We start from the raw sequence: 14,734 nt of genomic DNA on the forward strand, positions 1-14,734 counted from the left end.
CTGCGTGACACGTACGTCTCAGGCCGGCTCGAGTGGTGCCGAAAACGCGTGCATGCTAGAAATAGAACCGACGCCTATTTTTCACCCGACACGCAAGCGTGTTGGAAACGCGATTCCAGGCAAAATAGAATAGGAAAAGATGTTTCTATGTAATTTTGACACAAATACATATTAATAAATGACATGTTGATGTTTGAAAGTCTCTAGATTTTGACATAAATGCGGATATAAATGTAATTTTTTTTTATTGATTTTCTAATATTGCACCTGTCAATACAAAAATATTCTGTAGCCTATTTTGCCGTCAATACTGCCGACGTTGTCTTTGCTGTAATCAAATCAGTATATGTTTATGTTTAACATGGCATTTCATTTTATCAATGGGAAACGTGTACAGACAAGGCTACAGCAGCAGCAGCGCCGCGTCAGACACCTTTCTGGTGTGCAAAGACAGAAAACTCTACGCAGCCGACACGCAACAGAAACGCCACGCTCACGCCAAACAGCAAGTGTATAGCCGGCCTTAGTCGTGCAAAAAAAAAAAACTCAGATTGGACAGATAGTCTGGCCAGCTGTCTAGCTGTCTGCAGATATCTGAGGAACCATAGTCCTCATAAATCCACCGGAGTTTAAAACTCCAACACAAAAAAGAAGCGGAAGGTGACAGACAACCGGCCTAAAAGAGTGACATCCGGCAGCACCATATTTTCCTCGTATCGTGCAGCCCGACTCAATATAAACTGACTTGATAGATGGTGTGTTTGCAGACTCTTTCTCTCTCTCTCTCTCTCTCTCTCTCTCTCTGCTGTCTCCGTCTTTATTGTATCACTTTTCTCCTCATCCAGTCTGAGCTGGTGTCATCCAGCAGCACGGCCGATGGGTCCAAGCGATAGCGAGGTAATGGCAGTCCTGCGCGTTCACATCCTTCCCACCGTATGGCCGACCGAATGCAGTTAAGAGTGATTGAGCCTTTGGCTTCTGCCGCAGGATGAAGCTGATAGGAGAGGGCGATGAGTCCTCGCTGAGGCCACCCACGCGATATCATGTTACGATTAAACACAACAGACATCAGTGTTAGAGTTCTACCCAGGCCCGTTGTCCCATTACAGAATGCTAGATGTTTATCACGTAAGCTGATTGATGTTGATGCCGTGTTGTAATCCGGACAGACTAGAACGCTTATTGGTTACATGATACCCATGTGTGACAGGAATTATGGTATCTGGTGAAGTCAGCGAGGAATCGAGAGGGCCAGTTTGACTCTGACATCACGTAGAACACATAATATGATTGCTTTGATTGAGACCTCGGTTAGCCAGCAGAATGAGAACATAATTCACTGAGATCTGTTCAAGATCGCCAATTCACTCGTCATTTCCTAACGCGCATTGGCCGCTGGTTGGTGCGTCTGTGTGCAAAACTGTGTGTGCAACCATGTGTGTTTGTGTGAGTCATCTCTAACACAGTGAGGTGTGAAGTGGAACAGAGTATAGGTAATGAAGGAGATGGGACTGTGTAATTATTCTGCAGAGGAAGGATTACTGGTTTACTTAACCATTAATGGTTCACCTTGAAGTGCAAATGCCAAGGGGATAAAGCCCACACCTCTCTGCCCCTCATTACCTTCAACTGGGCTAAAGACGTTTGCTACTAAGCCACCGTTATTTCATGTAGACTTTGCATATTTTCCTTTTTTTTTTTTTTTGGAGGGAAAAAAAAAAAAAAAAAAAAAAAAAAAAAAAAAAAATTTTTTTTTTTTTTTAGTTTGCTCAAGTCACACAAAGACAAAGAAAAAGAAGGAAAAAAAAGCAAAAAAAATAAAAAAAAAAAAAAAAAAAAAAAAAAAAGAGATGGAAGTTTATGAGCCATGCTACGCAGTGCCACTATTTGGTGCTTAGGAGAATGTTTTATTAAATGTGGGTCAAGTAAGAAATCGCCAGGGGTTGCTTGGCAGAAAACACATACAACTTTAGTAGGCTCCATCGTTTTACAGAAGAAAAGAATCCGCTTTATGTAACATAACCCAGGCAGGACTTTCATCAAATAAATGCAAGTTCCCATATTGATAAAAAAAAAAAAAAAAAACTGAAAGCAGAATCATCCACATTGATTGGTTGTGTCATGTTAGAATTAGAGTGCGTCACTGCAACCAAATCTACCGATTATAGCTCTTTACTGTTCGTGGTAAACCAATGACAGACCCGCCATTTCAATAAATCATTACAAATTTCACACGAACACACCAAAATAATCAGTCGTACATTTTAGAGTGTGCCAGAATCAGGAGTATCCATCTGTGTCCCTGACACACCGTCTCATCAGAATGCAGTCACGTATCTCTCTCCAAGAACGAGTCAAACATAGAGCTTAAACAAATAGAAGAGGTGATATTTTAACCAGAGGTGTCTGACTGCAAGCTGATGACAGCAAGAACATGAGGCACCGGATGGAGATTTGGGTTTATAGACACTTCTGCCCGCATTGGAGAAATGGTCAACACTACTCACAAGTGACACAACCTAAAATGGCCTCTGTGTGTGTGTGTGTGTGTGTGTGTGTGTGTGTGTGTGTGTGTGTGTGTGTGTGTGTGTGTGTGTGTGTGTGTGTGTGTGTGTCCCATCCTCTTTTCTACATTAAAGCAAACTTTCCTTATCTTTCTGTGTGTGTGTGTGTGTGTGTGTGTGTGTGTCAGTCTGTCTGTCTGTCTGTGTGTGTCTCTGTCTGTGAGTGTGTGTCTCAGTCTGTCTCTGTGTGTGTGTGTGTGTGTGTGTGTGTGTGTCTGTCTCTGTCTGTCTGTGTGTGTCTCTGTCTGTGAGTGTGTGTCTCAGTCTGTCTCTCTGTGTGTGTGTGTGTGTGTGTGTGTGTGTGTGTGTGTGTGTGTGTGTGTGTGTGTGTGTGTGTGTCTGTGTGTGTCTCTGTCTGTGTGTGTGTGTACATTTTGGTATGTGTCCCATCCTCTTTTCTACATCAAAGCAAACTTCCCTTATCTTTCTGTGTGTGTGTGTGTGTGTGTGTGTGTGTGTGTGTGTGTGTGTGTGTGTGTGTGTGTGTGTGTGTGTGTGTTGCGTGCTGTGTGTGTGCGCGTGTGTGTACATTTCTGTATGTGTCCCGCTGAATCTGTGCGAGTGCCTCAACTGCTCAACTGCAGCAAGCAGGATTTCCAGGGGCGTAGCACAAAATTCTGGGCCCTGTAGAAAAGCATTTTCTATGGGCCCTTCCCCGCATCCACAGCTATTCATTCTAGCATCTTTTTTGGCCCTCCTCACTTGAGGGCCCTGGGTACTCAGTCCCCTTCCCCCCCCCCAGTCCAATGCCCCTGAGGATCCATCCACAGCTATTCATTCTAGCATCTTTTTGGGCCCTCCTCACTTGAGGGCCCTGGGTACTCAGTCTCCTTTCCCCAGTCCAATGCCCCTGAGGATTTCCATTGTTGTTCCCTTTACTATATAAAAACAGCATGCTGTTAGAGCTGACATGAGGGAGAAAACACATCATTAGAAAAGGCTAACTTTTTAACCAAAAAAACAATACTATTGTAATACATAAAAAATATCATTGAGACAGGGAGATACTTTCCCTTTGACTGGCTTGGCTAAACTGTGCATGTGTTCTGGTAACTACTGGAATTTCTTTGCTTTTAAAAAAAAAAGATGCATCTATAACTTTTCGGATGTAAAGCTTTTGGGTAACACTTTATTTGAAGGTATCGACATAATCGTGACATGACACAGTCATAACTATGACATGACACTGTCATGAACGTGTCATAAACGTTGAATGACTTCTGCCATTAAGTGTCATTCGGTTTTTGTCATGACAAGTTGACATTGTTTGGGTTGTCTTGATTATGACAAGTTGACATTAATCAAAGTGAAATTACCAGAAGTTGTCTTGGTCATGACAAATGTACATTAAATTAGTTTGGGATGTCTTTGTAATGACAATTTGACATTACATTTCTTTGGAGTGTCCTTCTTAAGACAACTTGACATTAAACAGGATGACATTATGTCAAGTTGTCATGACAAAGACATCCTCTGATAATGTCATCCTGGTTAATGTCAAGTTGTCAGTACAAAGACATCCCAAACAAATTCAATGCCAACTTGTCATGAACAAGACTACTTCTGGTAATGTCACTTTGATTAATGTCAAGTTGTCATAATCAAGACAACCCAAACAATGTCAACTTGTCATGACAAAAACCGAATGACAGAAGTCATAAAGGTTTATGACTTGTTTATATGACAGTGTCATGTCATAATTATGTCAATACCTTCAAGTAAAGTGTTACCAGCTTGGGAAATAGAAAATGTCAAAAGTTGCGTGCTTTTTACAGGAGTCTAATATGTTTGCCTGTTCCATTAGTTTTATTTCTGAGATTTGTATCAGAAGCTATTTCTTTTTTTTTTTTGTCTTCATGTCTTGTAACCACGGTGAAAAGTGCTCATCGATCTCCAGAGCGCTGCTGTGTCTTCTAAAATTGTCTTTTGTTCTCGGAAAAAAATAAATCTGATATACACGACGCCGGCGTTTAGCTTAGTATTGTTAAGGTTCAGGCCTAACCCTTTTCTTTTGGCTGTCCCGTCCAGGAACCACGGTGATGACGATGACGGCGTTGGACGCAGACGACCCCGCCACGGATAACGCGGCGTTGCGCTACAACATCGTCAGGCAGTCGCCGGACAAGCCTTCCCCCAACATGTTCTACATCGATGCAGAAAGAGGCGACATTGTCACCGTCATCTCCCACAAGTTGCTTGACAGAGAGGTGAGGTTAATGTGTGTGGTGCATCGCTTTGCACTGAGTGATGCTCCCTTTTTGGAACAGAGTGTGACTTCTTGCCGGACAGGTTCTTGGCACAAGTCTCACAGTCGCTGTCATTAATTTTTTTGGCGCTGCAGGCTTGTGGTACAACTACTCCTTCTCAACATGTCCCCGATGCTGCCAGTGAGCAGTGCGGAGAAAGTGTTTCTATACAGTATGTGTGTGTGTGTGTGTGTCATATGCCACCTATATGTGTGATGGTGTGTGTGTCTTTGTGGGAATAAGCGCTGGTGCATTCCAGTGAGCAGGCGCGGACGCCAGATGAGTGTCTCTCCATTTCTCTCGTCTAACCGGAGCGAGACAACGGGATGATTGCTTTTTCGGCAGGGTGACGAATGCCAGAACATCGATTGGGCTCGCCGGTGGTGGAGGAATATTAGCTGTTGTCAGACACTTAGCGCCTAGTTTAATTGAGGTGATACACACTCATCCGCCGGCTCTGGTGGTGTCCAACAAGTCTGGATGAAAACCCTCCCATCCGGAACTGCTGGAACCATGGCGGCTAAACCGCCCTGATGAGCCGCTCAACCGAGCTACAGGCAACCGCTTAATAGAGGCATAATTGATTAAAAGTACAGCAGAATGAGATGCAATCAATGCAGCGAGCGCTGGCGATGCTCGCTTTTTGCGGGGCGATCCAGAGATTGAATGTTTCAAGAGACGTACTTGGGGTCTTTCTCCACCGGGATAGTGAGCTTATTGAAGCAAAAGCTTCTAAATCAGGATTTATTAAAAACCACTAACAGGCTGGTGTTGGAATATGCAGTTGAATGGCACTTAGCCAAATTGTCAGCCTGTTTGCGGCCTCAGTATAGCTCTGAGAAAAAGGCAGATTCTTCCTATCACTTTATTCTCCATAGGCCATGAACTCTTGAAGTCATTAGTAAGTCTTTTCAAAGTCACCAAGACCTGAGACTGAAGTCGGTTGTCTCTATATGTCACGTTGGAGTCCAGTTTGATTATTTCACTTACACCCTGGATTTAATTAGCACCTCAGGTGGCGGCCACACCGGGTTTGTCCACACACATTGCTTTAAGTGGATTTTCATTGGGGGCTGTCTGGACAGGGCTGATTGCACACCTGTTCCTGTCAGATTTCCATCTGTTTTGATACAGGTGTTTGTTATTATCTTTTTAACCTGTTGGAGCCGGGTTTTATTTTTTTACATTGTTTTTATTAGTTTGTTGAGACCTGCGTGGAAGCAAGGTGTACTGTGTTTGTAAAGGGATTTTCCACAGCTCTTATTTTCCATATTTGCTCTTGGGGAGTAGTAAAAGTTATATAAAGCCCAGTGCAAGCTGCGAGAAGTCTGATAACTCACCTAAAGTGATGTCACTTGAGTCAGCAGTGGGTGGGCACTGAAGAACACAAGTCTGAAAATGAATAAAGATCTGGGGTGTGGTGGTCTGACACTGTTATAGTGCTCAATGCTAAATGGCTCTTTGAATGCAGTGTGTCTTGTCATACAAAAAAGCATTCTAAAAGCAGTAGAATAAGATGTGATGGCTGAGGATTTCCCGATGTATTTCCTTTTTTTTCCTGAAGCGTCACTGCTGTGACAAAGAGCTAGCCGACAGCAGTGTTTTCTCCTCCTTTTTACTCTCTGTGCCAACTCATTTGTGTTCTACAGCAACACAACCAAATCTTTCTATCAAAATGTCCCTTTTAGGGGCGCCTGGGTAGTAGGGGTGCACAATTCAGAAAATGTCACGATTCGATTCAATATCGATTTTTAGGCTCAAGATTCGATTCAAAAACGATTCTCGATTAAAAAAAAAAAAAAAGATTCACAGTATGTAAATGTAGTTACTTTTCCCATGTGATTGCAGTAGACATGCAATAAAAAATTTTTTTATATTTTTTTAAATAAAATAAAAATTAATTTAAAAATATAAATTGATTTTTGGAATTCTATGAATCGATTTTGAATCGGTAGAGCTTGAATCGCGATACGAATGTGAATCGATTTTTTTGGCAGACCCCTAATGGGTAGCTCACCTGGTAGAGCGCGTGCCCATATATACACGCCCATATATCTTAATAATGAAAAGCTGAATATCTGTTTGTTTAAAGAATCTGTGTTTGCTAAAGACAAAAAGCAGTGGGCTGACGATATATGGGCTAAGCCAAAATTGCGTATTTTTATAATGATAAAACCAGAATATGGCACTGAGAATTATGTTGTATATAATTTGTCAAAAAGGCAAAGATCCTTATGTGCTCAAGTGAGATCTGGTCTTTGACTATTGAAAGAGGACGATATGTTAATATTGTAGGATAAAAGCAGAGATTGATTTGGTAAATATGGATGATGCTCAAAGACTGAGATGGCTGTTCACATATGAAACCAAGAAATTAGCCAATTATCTAGATAAAGCTCGGGAGAAGAGGAAAAAAGCTCTTTATCGAGATGAAGTGTAGATGAGAATTTGTTGTTTGTGTGTGGTATGTGTGTACGTGTATATACATATGTGTATGTGTATATGTATATATTTGTATTCATGTATTTCTCCGAATGATTTGTACATGCGACAGGAAGATGTTTGTTAAATAAGTAAATTTGTGGTGTCTTGTAATCACATGAGGGATGGGCCAAAATGTTTGGCATGACACAGAAATAAAACATAACTAACTATAGAGGTTTACTCCTTGACGCAGCGGCCGCAGGTTCGACTCCGACCTGTGGCCCTTTGCTGCATGTCATTCCCCATCTATCTCCTCTTTCATGACTTCTGCTGTCCGAAAAAAATAAAGGCCTAAAAAGCCCCCACAAAAAAAACCCTTTTTTTTAAAAAATGTCCCAGTTCAAGAAATCACTCTCCTTTCAAAACCAAAGAAGTGAAATCCAATATGGTGATTTTTTTTTAAGACTAATCCATATCTCTGATAACCATCCCTCTGTGCTATTAATGTGATTGCAAATGTGGCCACCTAAAAGCAGTATAAGCCTGAAGCACCATGTATGGTTGTCTATGTTGTAACTACAAGTGTCCTAGGTCTGGAGAGATTTAAACCCAGCCACTTCAGCACATTCTCATAAATATGGCTCCGGCACGTCACCCATCGATTCCATCTGCCGTGCCGGATAAAGTTGTCGAAGACAGAATGTCCAGCATATGTGTGCAGTATACGTGTGACAGAAAGAGACAGCAAAACAAAGAGGAAGCAGAGGGAGAGAGGAAGAAAGGGAAAAAAAAAATATAAGCGAGACATTGGCCCAACTTTGCCCCATCCGTTGTGTAAATTCCACAGACATAATTCAGGTGGAGCTCTAAGTGCATTCGGACAGACACCTCACCTACCCCGGGTGGGCAGAAAGCAATCCTCACAAAATTGGAAAATCAATTGTGTCACGTTGAAATCAGTTTGATTGTCCCTCCAGCGCCTTCTCGTTTGGCGTAAAATCCCGTCTTGGTGTCTACATTTACTCCACCTCTCGGTGTTTTTCTCCTGGCTTCACTTTCATCACGTCTCCTCTCTGTCTTCTATTATTCTCACGGCAGGGTGTGATTTTTGACAGCTAATAATGCTGGCGGGGGAGAGGGAGGGAGGGAGGGAGGGAGGAGGGAGGGAAGGAGGGAGGGGGGAGGCCATTTTCTGAAGTCTGAAAAGACGAAGTTCATGTCTCGCAATCGATACACATGCAAATCTCTCTTAATCATCCCGACGCTGTTAGAAGAAATCAATCTGCTTCACAACAATGTCCGTCTTCGCCTGTTTTCTTAGAACATCTCAAAGTGTCTACTTATGAGCTGAGGCTGTGCTGTGTAGCTACAGTAACGCATGCAAACACGTGCACAGTACTGCACGCACCGGAATTTAAATTATTCCACTTGTACAGTTGAATTGGATCAGAAAAGTCAGTGTAATGTAAGAGGGAGAGGGTGTCTATTCTTTAACTTACTAACACATTTCTTTAGGTCTAACACGCGTCATACATTTTAACTATTACAGTTTTTTTTTTGCAATTGCTAAACGACAGTGGGCACCACTGGAGTCACGTGTGCAAAACTCAAACCACAGTCTCAGAGTGATAGAGAAAGACATTATAAAATGCCATGAAAGACATTTATATCTCTATGGTTCTGCACAGTCTGCATTACAGTTCACCATGAACAGTTCACCTCAGCTGCAGAACTCATTCACAGCAACACAACTCTTCACACACGTCTCAAAACACTATGCACAATCCTCACTGAGACAACACACACCGTCACTCAGAACGCACTGAGAGTAAAACACTAGCATCAAACACCAATACACAAATTACAAACTTTCTCATCTTTCCAGTTTGAACAATTTGAGTGACATGAAAAGATATAGATTGTATAATATACCAATGTTTACGTAAGGTAAACAAGAAGGAATGAAAATCAGCAGTTCTCTTCAATATAGTATTTTGTCTCTTGTAATTTATGGAATTACTGGGGAAAAAAACTAAAGGTACATACGTAACAGTATCAAAGAACGGTGTGACTAATCCTGCCTCTCTCCAGCATCGTGTGGCAGGTTTTCTTCATCAAATTGGACTTCTGTATCATCTCTAATGAATGTGGTGTTTCCATTGCTTTCACCTCCATTACTTTCTGAAAAACAGAACGCAGTTTTACAGTTTTTCTCAATTGCTAAAACACTAAACCCTATTGTGTGAACCAAATGCTCAGTTGCCTGGACCCACTGATTGAATCAATCACTCTTTTGGCAAAACCATAAGCACTTTTCACCTGTTTAGACACAACTTGCCAACACATTTTCATTGTGATGCACCCGTGCTGCATAATGGTGAGCACAGGTGACAAAAGTCAAACACAATTAAAGCACAGGTGTCACCACTTGAACACAACAACTCAAAAATGATCACACTTGTGGCTAATGATGTGAGGGAACATATAAGCCAGTTCAGAGAGCACTGGGTTGGGAGGCCCTACGATGGATAGAAATCTGAGAGGAAGAGTTTGTGGTCGAGGTGGTCAGCGAAGACAAAGAACAGTAATATCTGATGAAATCAGAGCTACTGTGATTGACCATGTTCTTGTCCATGGTATGAGCATGAGGGAGGCTGGACAAAGGGTACAACCAAACCTCAGTAGATTCACTGTGTCCACCATAATCCGAAGATTTAGAGAGGAGAACAGGTAATTACCTTTTTTTTGACATTATAGTACAGTATGTAAATGTTGACAGCAATTACTGTATGACATACTATATACTGTACCACAGTATACTGTAAGTAATATATGTTTCAGTACATCACTGTACCAATGTACTGTAGTATTGTAATGGAGGGTTGGTCTAACTGTTTGTAGGCCTAGTATTCCATGTATATTTTTTGTAACTCCCTGTTCTCTTTTTGTAGAATTGAAAAACTGCCACATGGGGGTGGGAGGACAGGTATGTTGTCCCCACACCAAGAGACCCTAATTGTTGATATGGTCCGTGAGAACAATGCCAGTAAACTGAGTGAAATTCAGCAGAAGATCATTGAGGACCATGTACATTTTGAGGATATCAACAGTGTCCGCCTCTCTACTGTTGATCGTGTCCTCAAGCGCAACAGACTGCGCATGAAACCGCTATACAGAGTGCCCTTTGATCGCAACTCAGACAGAGTCAAAGAGCAAAGATTCCAGTATGTACAGGTTGGCATATATCCAGACACATTCAATGTTGATTACTCTAAGTAGTGATTTACTGTAGTGGCCTAAATCACTTTTTCCGTATCACTTACAAAACTATATCTATTTCTACAGAGGGTTTTTCAACTGGATGCAATGGAAAGACCCCATGAATACATCTACATGGGTGAAGCTGGGTTTAATCTCACCAAGAGGAGAAGGAGAGGCCGTAATGTGATTGGCCATTGTTGGTGTTCCTGGGCAGCGTGGTGGCAATGTCACATTATGTGCTGCCATCAGCAATCATGGGGTTGTCCACCATCATGCCAACCTGGGGCCCTACAACACTCACCAGCTCCTCATTTTCATCAATCACATGCGAGATGCTCTGTTAGGGCAGCAGGATGAGCATCCCATCTATGTTGTTGTTTGGGACAATGTGAGTTTTCACAGAGCCCTCCAGGTTAGAGAGTGGTTCAATATGAACCAAGGTTGTATCAATCTTTGCATTCCACCGTACTCCCCTTTCCTAAACCCCATTGAGGAATTCTTCTCCTCATGGCGGTGGAAGGTATATGAACGCCAACCTTACACCAGGGTAAATCTCCTGCAAGCCATGGGACTTGGCTGTGGTGACATAGGTGTGGAGGCATGCCAAGCCTGGATACGGCATGCCAGGGTTTTTTCCTCGTTGCCTGGCCAGACAAAATGTGGCCTGTGATGTGGATGAAGTCCTGTGGCCTGACCCAGTACGGAGACATGATGCTGTGGCTGAGTAATGCACTTATTTGTATATTTTTGTACTTTATTTTTACAGGGGCTTACTGTACACAAGTGGCAAACGCATAAGATTTCTGTTTGTTTTTACAAGTGCTATGTGTAAATCCACAAGATTTTTGTTTTGTCTTTTTGTACAAGTGCTAAATGCAGTTTTTTTTTTTTTTTGCAACATGCATTTAGCCTACAGTGAACAATAAACATTTATTTCTCCAGCTTAATGTCCTGAGCATTGTGTTTTCTATTTTTCTACGTAGTGTTTAGTGACTGTTCAGTAGTGTTTTTAATTTTGACTCGGGGCACGATTTGACAACAGTCCAGTTTTGAGCACAGATTGAACTGTTTTGAGGTGAAAGTTTGGTTTTGCAAGAAGAGTCTGAGGTTTTGTGAATGTAGCTTGAAAATTGGGTTTTGTGTTCACAGTTTAGAGAAAAGGAGAGCAGCTTTCAAGAAATGTGTCTTAGCAATCGAGAAAAACTTTACTATTGTAAAGATAGTGTTTTTGTTTTTTTAGCGCGTATATAACCTCAGACATCTTACCTCAACATGTTGGTATCTTTGCTCTTTTTCTTATTTGGTGTTTGTGTAAAAAAAAAAAGGCTTTCTCTGTATAAATCCCATATACTGTATGTTCACTAACTAGTCTAAAACAGGACACCAGCTTAGGCTTTCAGCTAAAATCCCAGTCAGCAGTGTTTGAAATTCACCAGACTGAAATCTATTCTTTTTTGAATGTGCGGTTAACAGTTCTGACAGCAGTGTGTTAGCATTTGAACAAAGTGCTGTAAATCCTGATGGTTAAAGCCATGGGATAAGTGTGTTGAGTTTTGAAAACTGTTTCAAGCAATGAGAAATGAACCAGTTAGGTCCACATGAGCTGCTGCCGTGCAGACTGGAGTTAGAGTTTTGCACGCGTGACTCCAGTTGTGCCCGCTGTCGAAAAAAAAACTGTAATAAGAAAGAAAAGGGTTGACTCTCTCTCACCAGTATAAAAAAAAAAGCGCCCCTCTTTGGCCCGTGTGAAGGCAAGTGTGCGGCAGCTTGACAGAGGCAGTGTGTGAGGCGTTATGTTATCTTTCCGAAAGACGGAAAGGAATTAGGTTTTGTTCCCACGTGTGTGATTGTATCTATGAGTGTGTGTTGGTGAGAATAAGGTCGCTGACACACCAGGCCGATTATCGGCCGTGGGACAGTCTGGCGAGGTCAGTGACTCAAATCTGTTCGGTGTGTCCCGTGCCGTCGTCCGTCTGGGGGCTGTCGGCGTTCATTTTGGCCGACCTGACATGTTCGGTCGGCGGCAGGGCAGTCGGGACTCACCCGGAAATGGCGAGCGGGATGAGGTGACTAGAGTCTCTCAAAATCTGACGAAAATCTTTTAAACCGACCTTTGTTGAGCTGAAATGAAGACAGATTCAGCAACTGCACGGCCTATTTCTCGCTTAAAATTTTTCAGAAACATGTTTCAGTGAACTATTTTAGTACAATATGAGATCGTATTCTGAACGAGCCGCCATGACAGTCTGGCTTTGAATTTCTGGAGAAAACAAACCCATGTGACATGTTCGTCCAATCAGCTAGCGGTTTTCATTTCCTGGGCAACATTACAGATTAGCGCCGCCTGCTGTTATAGAGATGTATTACGTCTCGTCTCCTCTCGTCTTTTTGGTCCGTTCTGTGGCAGTTTTTTGGACCTCGGGGACGCGACTGATCATATCGACGGGGTTTTCTGTCAACGGTCGGCCGTCGGCTAAATGTGTCTACACCATAACATGTCTAGGCTTGAAGTTATGACTCCGCTTCCCAGAGAAAATGAAATATCATCACAGATGTTACTTGTAGAGGAACTCGAGAACAACATAGAGGCTGAATACAGAAATAAAACAGAAAAAAAAACGGAATCCCAATACAGATAGATAGTGTGATAGACAATCATCGGACATGCGCTGCTCTGGACAGGCTGCCGCTTGGGACGGCGCCGGAAGCAACAATCACAATACGTCAGCTGACCGATTCATCAGGCAGACCGTTGTTTCCTCTGCGAACAGGGATTTCATGCACCAGCCACACTGCAGTCCATCCTTTTTCTAGAGGCTTGTGAGCTGAAGGGGTGGAGATGTGAATCAGAAAAGAAGTGAAGAGAGCAGGGAAGATGGAGGCTGGCAGGCAGGCAGGGAGCACGGTCTGGTCTACGAAGTGACGAGGCTCCTCTGAATTTGTTCAGCTCTACTCATGTGATTCATTCGTAATGAGCTGTATACAAAAACCTGTAACGAGCGCGACTCGTCAAATGAACACGGGTATGAAAAAAACATGTCCTGTCGTCTGACATTTTCATTTCTTTTTTTTTTTGCTGGGGAAAGTTACATTTTGTGTGATATGAAATATAATAAACACACTAATTATTGTTTAGTTATTATCGTTGAATGTCAACCGTGATACATTGCTTCTTCGTCACAGCCACACACACAGACACACACACACACACACACACGCACCCATTTTATCTCCATGTAATTCACCTTTGTAGAACATGGAAGGGGATATCTGCATCAGCGCAATACAGCGTTGCCGTGATGCTCCCGGGTGACATCATCACTTTTAGCGCCGCATTTTCATTTATTGTTTTGCTGGGGAAAGATACATTGTTGTGTGATTATATGAATATATAAAAAATCACTAATCCTTGTTCAGTTATTATCGTTGAATGTCAAGCGTGATACACTGCTTCTTCGTCACAGCCGGTTTTAGCTACTTGCTTATAAAACAACAACAACCACAAACACACACACACACACACACACAGACAGACAGACAGACAGACAGACAGACACACACAAACACACACACACAACATATATTTGAAGCTACTGTGCAGTGATAGAGTGATCACATTTCCTACTGTAGACACACAGACACACACACACACACACAGACAGACAGACACACACACACACAACATATATTTGAAGCTACTGTGCAGTGATTGTGTTCACATTTCCTACTGTAGACACACACACACACAGACAGACAGACAGACAGACACACACACACACACACACACACAACATATATTTGAAGCTACTGTGCAGTGATAGAGTGATCACATTTCCTACTGTAGACACACACACACACACACACATGCATTGCACACCAGTCATTGTGATCTATTTCAGTCTATGGAGTGTCCGTGTGCAGCCGGCCTGTAACCAGAGAGGACAGGCTGCTAATGGCAGTGTGACTTTCTGACTCTCTAATGCGCGCTGGCCAATCTGGGAGCTGTCACTGCTAAGGATAGCCAATCGATGGAGTCGCCTGACCCCTCCATCCACTTCCATGTTCTACACAGGTGAATTACATGGAGATAAAATGGATGCACGTGTGTGTGTGTGTGTGTGTGTGTGTGTGTTGTTGTTGTTTTATAAGCAAGTAGCTAAAACCAGCTGTGACGAAGAAGCAGTGTATCACGGTTGACATTCAACGATAATAACTGAACAAGGATTAGTGATTTTATTA

At 42.4% G+C, this 14,734-nt stretch overlaps 1 protein-coding gene across 6 annotated transcripts in view; it reads left to right on the forward strand.

Annotated features, from left to right (window-relative positions):
- cdh13 (cadherin 13, H-cadherin (heart)) overlaps nucleotides 1-14,734 on the forward strand; it is a 460,326-nt gene that overhangs the window by 282,539 nt on the left and 163,053 nt on the right. For all 6 annotated transcript variants that reach the window (XM_039809525.1, XM_039809523.1, XM_039809521.1 and 3 more), the window contains one exon: nucleotides 4,593-4,771. In XM_039809525.1, coding sequence (XP_039665459.1) covers nucleotides 4,593-4,771 — 179 coding nt within the window. The remainder of the gene's footprint in view (nucleotides 1-4,592; nucleotides 4,772-14,734) is intronic.

The sequence above is a fragment of the Perca fluviatilis genome, chromosome 8 (genome assembly GCF_010015445.1).
Source record: "Perca fluviatilis chromosome 8, GENO_Pfluv_1.0, whole genome shotgun sequence".
Taxonomy (NCBI): domain Eukaryota; kingdom Metazoa; phylum Chordata; class Actinopteri; order Perciformes; family Percidae; genus Perca; species Perca fluviatilis.